The 17971-nt window shown below is 36.0% G+C and overlaps 1 protein-coding gene across 1 annotated transcript in view; it reads right to left on the reverse strand.

Annotated features, from left to right (window-relative positions):
- Positions 1 to 7079, reverse strand: part of VWDE (von Willebrand factor D and EGF domains) — an 82970-nt gene extending 75891 nt beyond the window's left edge. The window contains exon 1 of the mRNA XM_047826527.1: positions 7005 to 7079. Coding sequence (XP_047682483.1) covers positions 7005 to 7071 — 67 coding nt within the window. The 5' untranslated portion in view covers positions 7072 to 7079. The remainder of the gene's footprint in view (positions 1 to 7004) is intronic.
- Between the last annotated feature and the right edge of the window lie 10892 nt (positions 7080 to 17971).

Genomic DNA, 17971 nt, shown 5'->3' on the forward strand with positions numbered 1-17971 from the left:
AGCTCTCACATTTTCTCTAATTTTACACTCTCAATAACTGTTTTCTAGTCCAAAGCTGAAGATGTAATAAATACAGTAACAATCACAGTGTAACATCAGCAATACCAAAGAACTATATAATATCTACACAGAAATTGTTAGACCTGTATTTATTTTTATTTAATATTTATTTTAGAGGAAAATTCTTAAATCATATAAATAATAACAGCCCATATTTTTTATATTGATCGTTTCAGTTTTTTCTAAAAAATCTACTTGTCTTTTTAAAAATGTTCATGGTCTCTGTAGAAAATTTTTAAATCTTATTAGTAATGAACAAGCCACACTCTTAAAAATCTCATGACAGCCTTAACTTTAGAATGCAGTACACAATTAACAAAGTGAGAATTATAAGGATAGTTTTGGTTTCCATTTGGAAATGTGGGGACTCAGCTCCTCAAATACTAATAGTTCTACAAGCCCATCTCACTTATTCATGACGTGAATGATGTGCTAAGCTTTCTAGCAAACTTCCAACATAACTTTTCCCTCATAAAAAAGTACATATAAAATATTCACTTAAATTTACATATCCATTTATTTGAATCCCAATAGGATTCAAATAAGTGAGACAGCATATAATAGGATTTAATAGGATATAATACCTGGATTTCAAATACTGTAGGAGAATGTGTCAAGTTATAAAGGATACATAATGATACAGTATAAAAAAACTTTTCTAGTTTTATTTGTACATAAAAGGTAACCTGTACTAGATTGTTTTCTAGTTTAACACAGTGGCCAGGATTCTTTAAGATTCATAATTGGTAGACAAAAAATTTGTTAAGAAACTAGATAAATCACTATATTTTTAAGAGATGAATAGGCTTAATGCCTGAAAACAGGGACTTCATAATATTTGAGTTTATAATTAAAAAACCTTTGGTATATTGCCCTATAGGAATTTCAAATATTTGTAAATTTTTGAAAATCTGCTAGCTTCCCTAAAGCTTCTGATATTCAAAATAGAACTGTGAGTTCTGCAACAACATAAAAGGCTGAAAAACAAGGTCAGAGAGTGTCTAGTTTGCTAAATCTCTTTACCTTGCCCTGCTTTGTATGTCAACAGGCAAACTGAATGCTTCTTGTAAAGAATACAAATAGATTGAAAGTAAAAGTATGGGCAATATCATGCAAACAGCAACCACAAGAAAACTAGATTGTCTGTATTAATATCAGACAAAAAAAATCTTTAAAAATATTACCAGAAATAAGGAGGGGCATTTTGTAATGATGAAAGTTTCAATCCATGTGGAAGATATTCAATTACGAATACACACACACACACACACACACACACACACACACACCCCTAATAAGAGAGCATGAAAATATATCAAGTTAAACCTGATAGAAATGGGAAAAAATACATACTTCAACAGTAGTAGTTGGGGACTTCAATATTCCGCTTTCAATATGAATACAAAACTGGGCAGAAGATAACAAAGAAATAGAGCTAGAGCTGTACTATAAACCAACTTGACCTAAAAGACATCTATAGGACATACCTGTCAAAACCAGCAAATATAAGTTCTTCTGAAGTGCATATGGAACATTGTCCTGGATGGACAATAAACTACACCACAAGATAAACCTCAATAAATTAAAAAAAACCACATAAGTCACGCAAAATATGTTCTCTGACCATAATGGAATGAAATTGTGAAACAGCAAAAATAAATTTAATTAGCTTACAAATACGTGTAAATTAAACAACCCAGATAATTGATGACTCAAAAAAGAAATTAAGAAGGAAATGACAAAATACACTGAAAAGATTAAAACAGATACAGTATATTTATGAGATGCTGTCAAAGTAGTACTTAGAGAGAAATTTATAGACATATACCCTTACATTAGATAAGAATAACATCTCAATGTAATAAACTAACCATGTACCTTAAGACACTGGAAAAAGAAGAGCATACTACATCTAAAGGAAGCAGAATGAAGGAAATTTTAAAGATTAGAGAGGAAATTAATGAAATTGAGAATAGAAAAACAATGGAGAAAGTCAATGATATCAAAAGCTGGTTCTCTGAAAAAAAATCAACACAACTGGCATATCTCTAACTAGACTGAGAACAAAAAGACTCAGTTACCAGAATCTGAAATGAAATAAGAGACAGCACTACAGATCTTATTAAGGAATATTATTACAGACAGGTATATGTCAATAAATTAGGGAACTTAGATGAGATTGGAAATTTCCTAAAAAGACACAAACACCAAAACTTACTCAAGAGAAATAAGCAATCCAAATAGATTTGTATCATGTAAAATACTGAGTAAAAAAAAAAAATACAACACAACACACACAATAAAGATCAGATGCAGATGGCATCAATGCTGCATTCTACCAAACATTTAAGGAATAAACCATTTCTTCAGAAACACTTCTAAATAATATATAAGGATGGAATACTAGGGGCACCTGGGTGGCTCAGTCAGTTGAGCATAAAAAATTAAAAAAAATTAAAAGGATGGAACACTTCCAGACTCATTCTAGAGCCCAGTATTACTGACACCAAAACCAGAAAAAAGGTATCACAAGAAAAGAAGACTACAGACCTATGTATCTTTTGAATATGGATGCAAATGTCCCCAGCAAAATATTGGCAACATGAATCTAGAAATTAGACAAAGAATTATAAACCATGACCAAGTGGAATTTCAACCAGGTGTGCAAGGTTGATTTAACATCCAAAAACTAATCAATATAATATTCCATATTGATATAATAAAAAAATAAAAATCCATAAGTGATTTTCAATATCCAGAAAAACTCATTTGAGATAAACCTAACACTCTTTATATGTGTGTGTGTGTGTGTGTGTGTGTGTGTGTGTGTGTATACACACATACATAAAAAGACTAGGAGTAGAATGTAACTTCTTCACCTGATAAAGAGAATCTACAAAAAACCCTACAGGTTACATCATACTTGAAGAAATACTGGATGCTTTCTCATAAGATCAGGAATGCCTGCTCTCAGTGCTTCTATTCAACATGGTATTTCAGGTTCTAACTCTGACAACTAGGAAAGATAAATAAACAAAAGGTATCCAGATTGAAAAAGAAGAAGTAAAACTATCTCTATTCACATATGACATGATTTTTTATGTAAAAATTCCTAACAAACCCACACATACAAAAATTATAATGAACACATTTAGAAAGATTTCAGGATACAAAATCAAGATACAAAATTTAATTATACTCCTACACATGTACAAAGAATAGACTGAAAATGCAATTTAAAAAATGATTTGAGGGTGCCTGGGTGGCTCAGTCAGTTAAGCATCTGACTCCTGATTTGGGCTCAGGTCATGATCTCACAGTTTGCGAGATTGAGCCCTACATTGAGCCCCACTTTGGGCTCTGTGCTGACAGTGTGGAGCCTGCTTGGAATTATCTCTCTCCCTCTCTATCTGTCCCTTCCCCTCTCACGTGCATGCATGTTCTCATTCTCTCAAAATAAATAAACTTTAAAATAATGATTTCACTTACATAGCTTCAAAAGAACAAATTACTTAGGGATAAATTTAATAAAAAAGTGTAAATTTAAATATCACAAAACATTGTTGAAATAAATTAGAAATCTATGTAAATGGAAATACATCCACATTCCTAGATCATAAGATTTAATGTTGTTAAGATTGCAATCTGCCCCAAATTAACAAGAAAGTTCATCCTATCAGAATCCCTATCAGAATACCATGTGACTCCTTTGTAGAAATTGGCAAACTAATTAGAAATTCATTTGGAATTCCAAGGGACCCAGAATAGCTAAACCATTTCTTAAAAAAGAAAGACAAAATAGGAGGAATTATATTTTCCTATTTTATAATTTACTACAAAACATCAGCAATCAAAATAGCATCATGGTGAATAAGGATAAGTATAGATCAGGCGCCTGGGTGGCCCAGTCCATTGATCATCTGACCTCAGCTCAGGTCATGACCTCACGTTCTGTGGGTTCAAGCCCCGTGTCAGGCTCTGTGCTGACAGCTCAGAACCTGGAGCCTGCACCGGATTCTGTGTCTCCCTCTCTCTCTGCTCCTCCCCTGCTCATGCTCTGACTCTCTCTCTCTCAAAAATAAACATTAAAAAAAAAAAAAGGATAAGCACAGATCGGTGAATAATATGGAGAGTCCAGAAATAAACCCATGTATGTATCTATGGTTTTCAACTGATTTTCAGCCTAGGTGCTAAGGTCATTTCATGGGAAAGAACAGTCTTTTTCAACAAATGGTGCTGGGAAAATTGTATATTCACATGTAAAATAATAAACTTGGACCCTTATGTTGTGCCATATATAAAAATTAACTCAAAATGTATAATCAAAGACCAAAATACAAGATATAAACCTATAAAACTCTTAGAAAAAACATTGGGGTAAATCTCCATGACTTTAGATTTGGCAATAGATTCCAAGAAATAACAACAAAAAACAAGCAACAGAAGAAACGATAGATAAATTGGATTTCATTAAAATTAAAAACTCCCATGCTTCAAAGACATCATCAAGAAAGTGAAAAGACAAGTCAGAGAATGGGGAAAAATTGCAAATCACATATCTAGTAAGATAATTGCATTTATAATACATAAGTAACTCATACAACTCACCGGCAAAGCATCTGAGTAGTATTTCTTCAAAGAAGATATACTGGAACCAATAAACACATGAAAAAATGCTTGCCATCATTAGCCACCAGGAAAACACAAATCAAACCACAAATAAATGTCACTTCATACGAAATAAGGTGGCTAAAATCAAAATCTCAATGTCAACCGGGATGTGGATGCATTAGAACCCTCACACACTTCTATGAGACTATAAAACATGCAGCCACTTTGGAACTAGCTGTTCCTCAAAAGGTTAAACAGAATTACTCCATGATCCAGTAATTCCAGTAATAAATATGCTTCTAGGTATATCCATGCCTAAGAGAAATAAAAACAGGTGTTCACCCAAAAGCTTGTACCAGGATGTTCACAGTAGCATTACATATAATGGCCCAAAGGTGGGGGTGCCCAGGTGGCTCAGTCAGTTAAGCCACCGACTCTCGATTTTGGCTCAGGTCACGATCTCACAGTTCGAGAGTTTGAGTCCCCCTAGTCAGGCTCTATGCTGATGATGCAGAGCCTGCTTGGGATTCTCTCTCTCCCTCTCTCTCTCTCTCTCTCTGCTCCCCTCCAAAAAATAAATAAATAAAAACTTAAAAACGTGGCCCAAAGGTGTAAACACCCCAAATGTTCAACTGATGAATGTACAATGTAAATACTTAGAGTGGAAAATTACTCCACCATGAAAAGAGATGAAGTACTAAATATAGTACAATATGAATGAACCTTGAAAACATAAAGCTAGGTGAAAACAGTCAGTCACAAAAGGCAGGCTGCTATATGATTCCACTTATTAAAATGTCCAGAATAGGCAAATCCATAGAACAGAAAGTAAATCAGAGATTGCCTATGGTTGCAAAGGTGAGACGGTAATGGAGGGAAGAGGGGACAGAAAGCTGGAGTACAGTATTTCTTTTTCAGATGATAAAAATGTCCTATAACTGACGGCAGTGGTTGCACATATCTGTGAATATACTAAAAAACAGACCACTGCATACTGCAGTAACTGCTGCACACTGTAAATGAGTGACTTATATGGTACAATAAACTGTATTTCAATAAAGCTGTTTGAAAAAAATAATATTTTCTATTCCTCTCTCCTTCCATCTTTATTAGATACAAAAAACTTACCAACTTTACCAACATATGAACTTAGAACTTGGTAAGGGTTAATATTTGCCCTCAGTAGGGAAATTATAAAGCTATTATATAAAGGCAACAAGGGGTTTTGTGCTGTATGGCAAACATTGAAGCAGATACTCTCTATAAATATTAGTCATTTTTCTGGAAATATTTTATCTAACTATAATAAATGCATATTTAATGCTTTTTATGTTTAACAGTTCTTCATGAAAATCTAGTGAATCTGAAAGCAAACGAAAGAAGGTACAGACTAATGACACCTTGTTAAAGTATCATTTCAGGAAATAATATATTGGGTTTTAATATTCTTTTTAAAATTTTACATGGGAAAGTGCTTTCTCTCCCCCCTCCTCTTTTTACAAAGCAAATTCACCTTAGTAACATACATTGAGATCAACAAGATGATAAGACTAAATTATACCCTAAGCAATTATAAATGTATTTTTTTTTCAAGGGGCAGATATACACAGATCAGATTTATTTCTGAAAACATATAAGGAAATTTACAATATAATAAGTCATTTTCATTTAATATTCCCAACTATCCGCCCACAAAAAGCAATCAGGAAGAGCTAACTAATGTTTTAACTTCCCTGTATTCTAAACTGTCCTCTTTTTAATGGATTAAAGATGCAGGAGTGGTGCTATTTTCTTCGTAGAGATCTCTTCTACAGCAGCAAGAGGGATTGTAACAGATATACTAAAATATCATACACAGAACTTAACGTATTGATTTATTGTAGAGATAAAATGTTCATCAATTACTTATTTCCAGCGGTGGGGTGGGAGTGCAGTAGATGTCCAGCAGTTTGGAACTTAACTCTTTGCGGGTAATTCGGCTCCACTTGCCACTAGGATGCTGGCAAATCCAGCAAAAGTTTCTTACAGTAAATAAGAGACCTTAAAGAGCAGGATATCAGCAGGAAACAGAACCGAGGAACACTAACAGGACTGAGGGTCCTAGAGTGGGAGAAGAGGAGGCGACAAACTCCTGAGCACGAAGAAATCACGCAGAGCCGAAGGGCTGCAAACTGACCAAACAGGGCAGAAGGGCAGGGCAGAGGTCGGTGAGGGTCAAGTATCAGATGCGGCCATAGGATGCACAAGGACGCTCCAGTGTCATCCAGGAAGTCAGCCCCCTTCTCCCTAAGGTCCGAGTGGCGCCCCAGCGCTCCCTTCCGCCTGAACCCTACCTCGCCAACCTTGTCCCGGGGCCAGGAGCATAAGCGCCAGCGCCAGAGCCCAGACTCGGCCAAGCATCGCTGCCGCCGCACTTGGGGTCCCAGGCGTCGCAGGGCCCGGGCCGTGGGTGTAAGCAGGTTGCGGACACCTCAGCCCTCCTATCACAGGACTTTCTCAATCCGTTCCTGCTCAGTCTTCAGGGACGCTGCATGTCCCCGCTCGGGGGAATCAGCTGTCCTTTCCTGGGACACAAGCGAGAGTCTTCCGCGCAGCCCCTCGGCGGAGACTCTCCTCCCACAGAAGCCCCGCCCGTCCATCGGAAAGCCACGCCCACCTTTTCCCGGGGAGACCAAGTCCTGCAGGGTCCAGGCTGTAGCACACCCACCACCTTGGATCTCAAAGGCAGTCGTACATCCAGGGCAAGCTCACGGGATATAGCTTGGTACCTCGAGTCTCACTGTCTTAACAACGCTTTAAGAAAAACTGATAATCCTAGAAATTGTTCAGATGGATCTCCAATAAAAGCAGCTTTGTGAGGTTCTGTTGGAAGGGGCAGTGCCCGTGGTTATCCCTGTAGATGGATTCTTAACCTCGCAATTGCGGGTGCTGGTTTGCCCCCAGAGGAGCATATGCTTCTCAGAAATTGCTCCTGTCACCTCAGGCCTCATTGATGAAGGATGGGAGGTGGGAGTGGAGATTAATGGCACAACACTGGTAGCTCTCTTCCTCTGCTTTTAAGACAGTTTTGAGAAGTGGGAGGGAGGACATGGAGACTTTCAAACATGTGGAGTTAGCCATTGTAATTGCTGGTGATCCCCAAATTTTTTTCAGGTGCTCAGTGGTGACCCAGTGACTCAGGATATGGTCAACATATGGTCCCATGATTCCCAAGGTTGCCTTGTGGATGGTGTCCAATGTGAAGTTATCTTCACATGCCTGGTTGGTTCTGCAGAGGGAGCAGGCCCCCACCTTTAAAAAAAGGAACAACTGATATTTTTAGGTAGGCTCCACACGCAGTACTCACAATGCTGAGCTCAAGACCCCAGCTGAGATCAACTGGACACTTAAATGACTGAGATACTCAGGCACCCTGATTCTGCATCCTTCTATGTCATTAAATGAAACCTCACTTTCCTAGGTTTTCTTTGGAAGTCTCCTTTCTCTCAAGAACCTTATCTATCACCTGGCACTTTGTCTTCAGAGCTGGTATTTGAGAGGAAAGAAGACACTGGATAACAGAAGGTAGTTCCAAGGTCCTGATGGGCTCCAGGATTCAGGCCACAGTTCCACCTATAGATCTGGAGGACTGAGGCTTGGATGAGGCATGGTGGTAAAGGCAGAAGATGTCCAAATGCATAAAGAAGTTATTTTAAAAATAGTTTGTATTTTTTTATTTGAAAGAGAAATTACAATTAAAAATTTTGAACTTTGTTTCCAAAAGTGTAAGTATTAACTCATTTTGGGAGAAAAAAGATCTTTGTTATGCAACGTGTAGCCCCCTTTTACATGCAATGAAGGCATCCAATGTAAAACAAAAATGAAATACAACTTTTTGGTGGGGTTGGACAGATGATTTTCATCTTTGGGCCTAATTATGGAAGAATAAGGTGAGCAGAATGAAAACCCTGAGATACTTTTAACGTATGTCTTTTTGCTTCAGCTTATAAAGCCCTAATAAAACTGAAACAGAAAAGTAAACATCAACTGTCTCAGACTATTTGTGAAATAACCAGGAATAAAGTAAAGGCTATAATCAAGATTTAATTACAATAGGCTTTTTATAATTTATTTTTGTCAAGCAATATGTGTAGAAATACAATCAACTTTTATACTTTATTGGAGGACATTACTTACCTAATTTCCAACAAACCCTGATTATACAATTTAAAGTACAGTGGGTCCTATTTTTCCCTTCAGGTTTTGACTTATGAATACTATTTGATGAGTTTACAATAGACTTGTTAACAAAGAACCAATTTTCCTTGATGTCTGTGAATTAAAATGGGAAGAAAAGTGCTCTTAAATTGTTTTTCAAATCTCAATGGGATTTACTTGAACTGGTGTGGTTCTGGAAAAATATACCAAATAAAAATTAGTTATAAGATTGTGGAAAAAACTAAAAAGTAATAAAAATAATGTTTTCATATGTATCTGGCGAAGTACATCAAAATTGGTATAAGATTCAAATATTTTTAACTTTTCTTTATTTTTGAAAAGGAGAAAAAAAACAATGGATATATGGTACCTTACTGTAAATATCGATGGCACCAGTAAAATGCAATAGATATCACCAAGAGACAGAAATAATACAGAATGTCTGAGGAAAGATGAAATGAAGCCAAGGGTTAATAAGTACAATATAACCAGAATGAAGAAAAAAGCCCACCAACAGAAACTTTCAAATGATGATTTTTTTTTTAAAGAAAATAACTCTGCTCTTGTCAGGTTCTTTTGTAAAATGATGATGGGCTTGTCTGGGTAAAACCCCCCAAATTGAGGGGGCAGAAAGACACAGCTATTAAGTGCACAAACCTTAGGGTCAGGACACATGGACTGTAACCCTAGATCTGCTACCTATTTACTGGCTGTGTAACTTGGACATCACACTTAACCTCTTTTAACCTCATTTTTCTGTACAATGGGAATGATGATAATAATACCTACTCCACAGAGTTTAAGAAACTAAAGTGTATATATGTGTGAGGAATGGTCTGGAGGATGAGTCTGAAGAGAAAGCACTTAGATTCTGGCACAGAGTAACTAAAATGAATGTACATTATAATTTATGGTTAATAAAACAAAGGTGCAATACCACATCATTATACTTTTTATTATATCTTGTTATTATATAAAGGTGCATAGTTTCTCAGTGTTACCTTATACCAGTGTACAGGATAATTTGGAGTAAACTTACTGAAAATACACATTTATAGCTTGTATGAATTCCTTGGCCAGTATGTATTTTACTAAATAAAAGAGTCTGGCTCTTTCCCAGATACATCTATCTATCTATCTATCTATCTATCTATCTATCTATCTATCTATTTAGCCAGGGAGAGGGTTAACAGGAAATAGCATCAGGGGGAGATAATGGCATCCCCAAATCAATACTTGAGCTTCATAAATTAGTATCTTGGCTTTGGCTCTCAGTTTATATTCAGGAAGTTATTGCTCCCAAAAAGACACACCAAATGGAACAGACATTTTGCTCCCAGCAACAGCAAATCCTTTCTTAATGAGGAATGAACTAGAGACTTGAAACAGTAAAGAAAATTTATTGAGAACATCCATTAACTGTGAATTTTATAATGTTTATTATGGCACGCCTCTAGGGAATAAGGTGGAAAGGCTGGAAGAGGGGAGCTGACTGCCTGGCATGAATGCTAGTTATAAGAAATCAATCTTTTCCCGTCTATGTTTGAAGCAGCATTACTCATAATAGCTAAAACATGGATGAAATCCAAGTATCCACTGATGGATGAATGGTAAGCAATGTATGGAATATGAATACAATGGAATATTATTCACTTTTAAAAAGGAAAGAAATTCTGATACAATATAAACATGGATGAACTCTGAAGACATTATGCTAAGAGAAATAAACCAGTTAAAAGGATAAATACTGTATGATTCCACATATGTGAAGTACCCAGAGCAGTGAAGTTCATAGAGACAGAAAACAGAATGGTGGTTCCCAAGGGCTGGGGGCGGGGGCGGGGGCAATGGGGAGTTATTATTTAATGATTACAGAGTTTCAATTTGGAAAGATAAACTTCTAGAGATGGACGGTTATACCTGTTGCACAATACTGTGAATGTACTTATGCTACTGAACTGTATATTTAAAAATAGTTAAAATGACAACTTTATGTTATATATATTTTGCCACAATAGGGAAAATTAAAGAAAATGAATGAATCTTTCACCCATCAGCCAGAAAGCAAGCCCTTTATTTAAACAGATCTCAACATTACCAGCTCCAAGGACATTTCTTGAAATGTTCCGTAGAGTAGAAATGGCTTAACCTGTGATTAAGTTTACAGAACATAAACTCACAGAGGTTAACAAATGGATTACACGTCAATCAGTCATGCAAAACCACATAAATTGAGACATGGTAGCATAAGATTTACCAGCTAAGCAGTTTTCCTATCTTGTTGATCAGAAAACAGAATTCAGAGAAATTACTTTTCAAAGATTTCTTTCATTTTTATGAAATGAAAGCAACTTTTATGAATAGCTATTTTAATAAAGAAATTAACTTGTTTCAACATAATATGTTCCATAATGTGATTTACAAAATGAAATTGGAATACTAAAGTTCCTTTGAAGGGAGTTGGAAAAGGTGTATATTATCCCTTTCAATAGCCATTCACATACATAAGTAATAGTTTGGATCAGAAGTATATATTATAAAATGCCTTTATAACCGAAATGTCTGCCTAGTAAACGTCATGATTATACTTGAATGTTATTTAGATTCTTCTATAAGACTTAAATAAAACGTTGTAGCAGGTGGGCAAGCTATGTAACATTTCTATTTTTGTTTATATGATTTATGATTACCATCCCTTTCTAAATCATGAAGCATTTTGAGCCTCACAATTATAACTTGTAACATGTAATTAAATTCTGTAACTACAGAGGAAACATTTGATAATATTGGAGAAGGAATTTCATTATTTAGGAAATGGATAGTTTGATTTATGAACAAAATCTAATAAATGTCAGTAAATTTAGTTTTTGCCCAACTGTCCCACTGACCCTAATCCTATCTGAAATAAGCCAGGATTTTATAAAATACAAAATGATTTTTTTTACCATAGCTCTATTGAGATGTACTTTACATAATATTCACCTGTTTTTACTGTATAAAACATAACCGCACAACATCACCACAGTCTAATTTCTGAACATTTCCATAGCTCTAAAGATAGACCTCATCTCAACTTGTGGTTGTTCTCCATTCAAACCTCAAATTTTAAGCAACAACAAATCTCCTTTCTGTTTCTATACATTTGCCTTTTTTTGGGACATTCTATAAAAATGGAGAATATGTGTACTTTTGTAACTGGGTTCTTTCACTTTTGAGATTATCTTTGTTGTAGTTTTATCAGCACTTTATTCCTTTTTATTGACAAATGATATTCCATTGTATGGATACAGTCTATTTTGGGTAGCCATCAATTGACATTTTGGGTTGTTTCCACTTTTTGGTCATTGCAAATAATGCTGCCACGAACATTTGAGTGTAAGTCTGTGTGGGTACCTATGTGCTCACTATTTTAGGTGGAGTTGTAGGAATGGAATTGCTGGGTCATATGATGAATCTATGTTTCATTTTAAAGAAATTTCCATATTGTTCTCCAGACAAGCTTGTTTTAAGAGTGAAAGCAAATTTGTAATCACATGTGTGTTCTCAGCTTATATGTTTTTCTCCAAAATAAAAATCCCTCAGAGATTGATCAAAAAATTAAGTCTCTTGGCTTTTTACATAACTTAGTTTTGAAACTTTACTGGTAAAATTGTTATAATACCTTAAGTCATGATTTAAAAAACAAAACCAATTACTTAAAAAAAATGTCAAAGCATTTTATTTGATATTAGATGGGGTAAAGTAAAACCTCGTAAAGATTTATTCATATAAAATTGGGATGACAACTTTTGAAGTCAATCTCCGAAAGGTTCTCAGGTTCTTATATTGCCAATATTTCTAAAATTTTTAGCAGTTTTTTTCATGAGTGATTTGTTTATCAGCAACCCTTTGAGATTTCAATAAGACTGAAATTTAGATTTTAATTTCAATTAGAATGCTGAAAATGTTAGGAGAAAAAAAATTAAGTTTCTGGATTTCCTGACATTTTAGGTACTGGGAAATTAAATCTTATGCATACATATGAATTCTCATGACATGGGAAAAAAGAACAAATGTTATTATATTAGACCAAATTTGATTCAAAATTGGGATCTGATACTTTCTTTTTTTAATTTTTCTAAAATTTATTTATTGAGAGAGAGAGAGAGAGAGAGAGAGAGAAAGCATGAGAGAGGGGCAGAAAGAGAGGGAGAGAGAGAAAAATCTGAAGCAGGCCCTGCACTGTGAGCATGGAGCCTGACATGGGGCTCAAACCCACGAACAGTGAGATCATGACCTGAGCTGAAACCAAAAGTCAGATACTTAACCGACTGAGCCACCCAGGTGCCCCAAGATCTGATACTTTAAAAGCTGTAGGGCTTTGGGCAAGTTTTTTGATAGCTCATAAAATGTATTTCTTGATTTGTGAAGTGAGGCTCATAACCCCAAGACTTCCTAGACAGAGAGGGCTCCAATAATTTCTAACTGATGGCTACATTTGCCCCACAACTTCCTAATGTTTTGCATTTGGTGACTTGGTTGCAACTGATTGGACCAGTGATCCCTGCTTAAGGGACCTGGCATCACAAGTCTGTCCAGTGAAAATCTCCATGTCACTGCCAATTCTCTGAACCCATCATGTCCACACCTTTAGAGAACTGAAATTCTCGACATGAGAAGTCAGCTACCAGGACTCCATTGCTCAGAGAGCTAGTGCATTGTACTGAGAAGGCAGAACAAGGTGAGGCATGGTGAAGACCTCAGATTCTGGGATGAGAATGCCTCATTTGGAAAACTGTCTTGCCAATTCCCATCTAGGCAAGTCTGGATAAGATACTTATCTTTTCCTCTGTTTCTTTATCTATAAAATGGACTCAATAATAAGAGTATTTGCCTAATAAAGTTATTCTGTGGATTAAACCAAACAATATATGAGGAATGTTAGCACATAAGGGGTATTGAACATGCTCTACAAATGGCTGAGGCTCTTGCTATTGTTAATATTGTCATTTCTCATGTAGTCTATCAATGCAACCCCATTACCTTAGCACATCTAGTCACTGCAGCCTGAAGAAGATAAAATTACAGGAAATTGTCAGGGAACTTAGAGACTGCCTATGGCCTTCATAAATCCTCACTCTCTCCATCCGATTTTGCTCCTATGCTACATTTTTATAATTTAGTCGAGACAAAACCTCTAGTAAATTTTTCTGAGCTTGAAGGTTGGGCAAGAGTCCCTTTCCTACCATATGCTCCTGTGACTACTTTGTTACAGTGATGCCTGGATTTAAATGTGACGTTAAGCGTGTTACTTAAACTATCTGGAAAATGGAAATAATATTGTTGTGTTTATCACTGTGATGGTATAAATATTAAATAAATTGCAAGTATATATTTACATATAATATTTAGCATAATTCTTGTCAAACACTAAATAATTGACAGAGCTACTCTGTGTATATTTCTAGGTTATTTATAAGCATGATTACTGAAATATCCTATTCAGTATTTTGTGATGGAGTAAATGTACCAAACGGAATATGAAATCTAAGTGGAGAGGGACACTGTCTTGGCCATCACTTAATGTTAGCAAACTTTTGTAATGACTTAGTCCCAATTGACCTGGAACCACTCTGCTCTACGGGTGCTGCCCAGATTTTGCCTAGATTTGGCACACTTTTTCTGTAAAGGGACAGATAGTAAATATTTTCAGACAATATGGTCTCTGTTGACACTACTTTCCCATCACTGTAGAGTGAGAGCAGTCATAGGTGATACGTAAATTGTCGGGTATGGCTGTGTTACAGTAAAACTTTATCCCCCAAAACACACTGCAATCAGATTTGAGCTGATTGCAGATAGTTCACAGATCGCTCACAGTTAGAAGATTGTATGTATTGTTATCTACTCACCTTGCACATAGTGAATTTCTTTCTTCCTTAATTTTTAAATATATGATCTTGCTTTTTGTTTTCTTGGAGCATTTTAAGCCTACCTTAGAATTTCTATATTTTCTTACTTTATACTAATAAAAATAGTAAAAAAAAAAAGATATTCTAGTTATATCTGAATAAAAGTTACCTATTTTAGAACTGGAAAAGTCATCAAGATCAATGATTTTTAAGCTTATTTTAAGACAATTTGTCAAAAAAAAAAGTATGTATCAAAGGCTTTGATTAAAGATGGAATGGAAGTCTTGAAGCCCTACCCAGAAGCTCTCCAAGGACAGTTTGGGAAACATGGCTTGAAGTCAGGGTACACACCCAGAATTCCACAGAGGCAGAGCAGGAGAGATAAATACGTGACAGTGGTTCAGTGCAAGACAAGTGGGGGAGGCAGGAGTAGGGCATGAAGTATGCATTGATTATAGAAGCAACAGCTGCTAACACCAGCTGATTATTGTACTAACAGAATTTGGATCTGTTTTGCTGGATAAACTCTTTTTTCTAAAAAGTCAAATTTTTTTTTGCTCAGGATCAAGGTTCTCATTTTATGGGTAAGAATATGGAAGATCTGAAATCATGACTCAGGTAAAGCTGGCATATATTCTTTGACTTCAGTGTCCAAATGCATTTTTCACTAACACTTTGTGATTTGGGAAGAGAACTGGGCTGATCATGTAGTGGGTAAGAGCAGGCTTTGCAGCTGGGCAGATTTGTTCTAGAAAGCCCAGCTCTGGATCCTATGATATCTCATTCTTCATTTGTAACATAAAGGGATAAGTGCATATTTCCCAGGGTCATAGTGAGGGTTAAATGGGATAGTGAGTACAAAGCACGGAGTCCCATTTCTGGCATACAGGAAGCACTTGATTAACGGTGCTAGTATTAAAATTTAGAAGGTAGTGAAACTTTTGATGAGTTAGTGTGAAAATATAGGTCTAATTCATTGGTTAAGTGAAACTATTCCCATATATGCATTTTTATCTTTCTGAGTCAATAGACTAAATGTCTCTAAAAATTATTACACAATCAGAATTGCTTAGTTATGTTAATTTTCTTTTTTTTTTAAAGCTTCTCGCATTAAAAGTTTTTAATGTTTTTTTTTTATTTTTGAGAAAGAAAGAGACAGAGCATGAGTGGGTGAGGTGAAGAGAGAGAGGGAGACACAGATTCTGAAGCAGGTTCCAGTCTCTGAGCTGTCAACACAGAGCTGGATGTAGGGCTTGACCCTATGAACCACGAGATCATGACCTGAACCGAATTTGGACACTTAACTGACTGAGCCACCCAGGCTCCCCTAGCTACATTAGTTTTTAATAAAGAAAGCAACTACAACAAGGTGAGTGCTTTTGGAAGTTCCCAAAGGTGGATGGAAAGAGACTCCAGTCCTCCACATATGTAACATTGACAGTTCACGTGCAACCAAAGTGGTTCAGGGGAACTTATCTGTCAAGTGTCAGTGAAAAATGAAGTATCTCAGTTTCATGTTTAATGTTGTAATGCTTAATCTAGATGAGAAAGGGACTACACCTCAAAATAAGCAGACACATGACTATATTTCACCACAAAAGGAGACTGAAAAGAACTGTCATGTTGAGGGAACATATGGCTTCTTGTAAATTATGTCATGTTGAACAATGGTTTTAATGAGAGACTTCCAATAAAATAAATGCCTTTGAAAAGACCTCTTTCTTCCCCTTTAACTACCAAAGAAAATCCCCAGTCTTGCTTCAGGGAACTGAATTTCCTGTTTGTTATTTCTTAGAGCTACAAGCTGTTTTTATTGAATGGCAATTCCAACTTCAGGCAGTAATGAAAAAGGCATATACCACCAAAGCACTGTAATAAAAGGATTTTGTAGATGATAGAGGACATTATCTGAATTAAATAAAGGTTTCAAAAAACAAATCACCATGTTCATGTTTCATTTCCTAAAATCAAGTATATAGCTCACCATTAGAAGCAGGATATAAAACAAGAAGACCCCCAGGAGTCCTTGGCAGAACATTCTCTTTTTATGGTACTCTTTAAACCTAATTATTTAAACAGTGATCAGCTCGCTTAAATAAATTATCATGACCTATTCGTAATAATAATCACTCGAAACAATAGAACAGAGTAAGTATCAAACCAACAGCACAGTTGTGTTTTATAATCTAGCTGTATGAAAAATTCCTAAGAAATCAAAATAGTAATATTTATTACATTTTTCATTTAAATAAATTCTTACATTGGCTGTGATTTCTTGGGTACTGTAGCAGAAACGGATATGAATAATACCTGGGCCACTTAAAAAGAGTGATAAAGCTGTGCCCATCAAGTAGCAGGTCTGGAAACAAATGACACTGTGATGTTGTTAAGTAAGGAAGGATTTAATGGAGGAACTGGATGCTCCTGAAATCATTTCAAAGGCTGAGAAAAAGACTCCAGTCTGGGTCCCAGGAATCTGGCAGCACAAAGATCTGCCCTGATAAGGTGGCTTGTACCTCTGCCATTGTCAGAAATGTGAGTAATCAAAAGGATACCTTGGAAATACCAACTTTAAGGACCCATTGCCTTCTAAACAAAGGAGCACAAACACTCCTCCAAATAACCAAAATGTTGACAAATGGAAAATGGAACTCTGACCACTAGGCTCACTATAATGCCCCTAAAACACTCAAGAAACTGAAGATGGGGCACCAGAATTAAGCACTGCTACAGAAAAGCTGTTTGGGAGGTCCTTTGAAGGTAAAACTGTTTTTGAGACATGATGTTTTCCCCAGGGTTGGCTCAGTGCCTGAGACATCACAGGCAATACAAACACGCCTAATTAAATTAGTTCTAGCAAAACTATTAATTGTATTGATGTGGAATGGAAGGTCAAGATTCTTAGTGGACAAAATTATACAGCAGGCTCATGAGGAAAATTCAGGATAAGGCTCAAACCTGGGCTCCAGTGCTCAGAGCAGCCTGTTGAGAGGTTGAGAGGTCTGGCTTCAGATGCGTGACTACCTACCTACATACACACTAAACTTGCTTTGTCTTCTCACTTAAGTTGTCCCCTTCAAATACTTAATAGAAAATCTTCATTTATGTATGTGATCTTTGCAAACTGGCACTGTCGCTAGGCCCTGTTAGGCCTAGAAAATATTCAATAATTGAATATATTTTCAAGAATCTGTTATTCTTTTTAAGTTACA

This window comes from Prionailurus viverrinus, chromosome A2 (assembly GCF_022837055.1).
Source record: "Prionailurus viverrinus isolate Anna chromosome A2, UM_Priviv_1.0, whole genome shotgun sequence".
Classification (NCBI taxonomy): domain Eukaryota; kingdom Metazoa; phylum Chordata; class Mammalia; order Carnivora; family Felidae; genus Prionailurus; species Prionailurus viverrinus.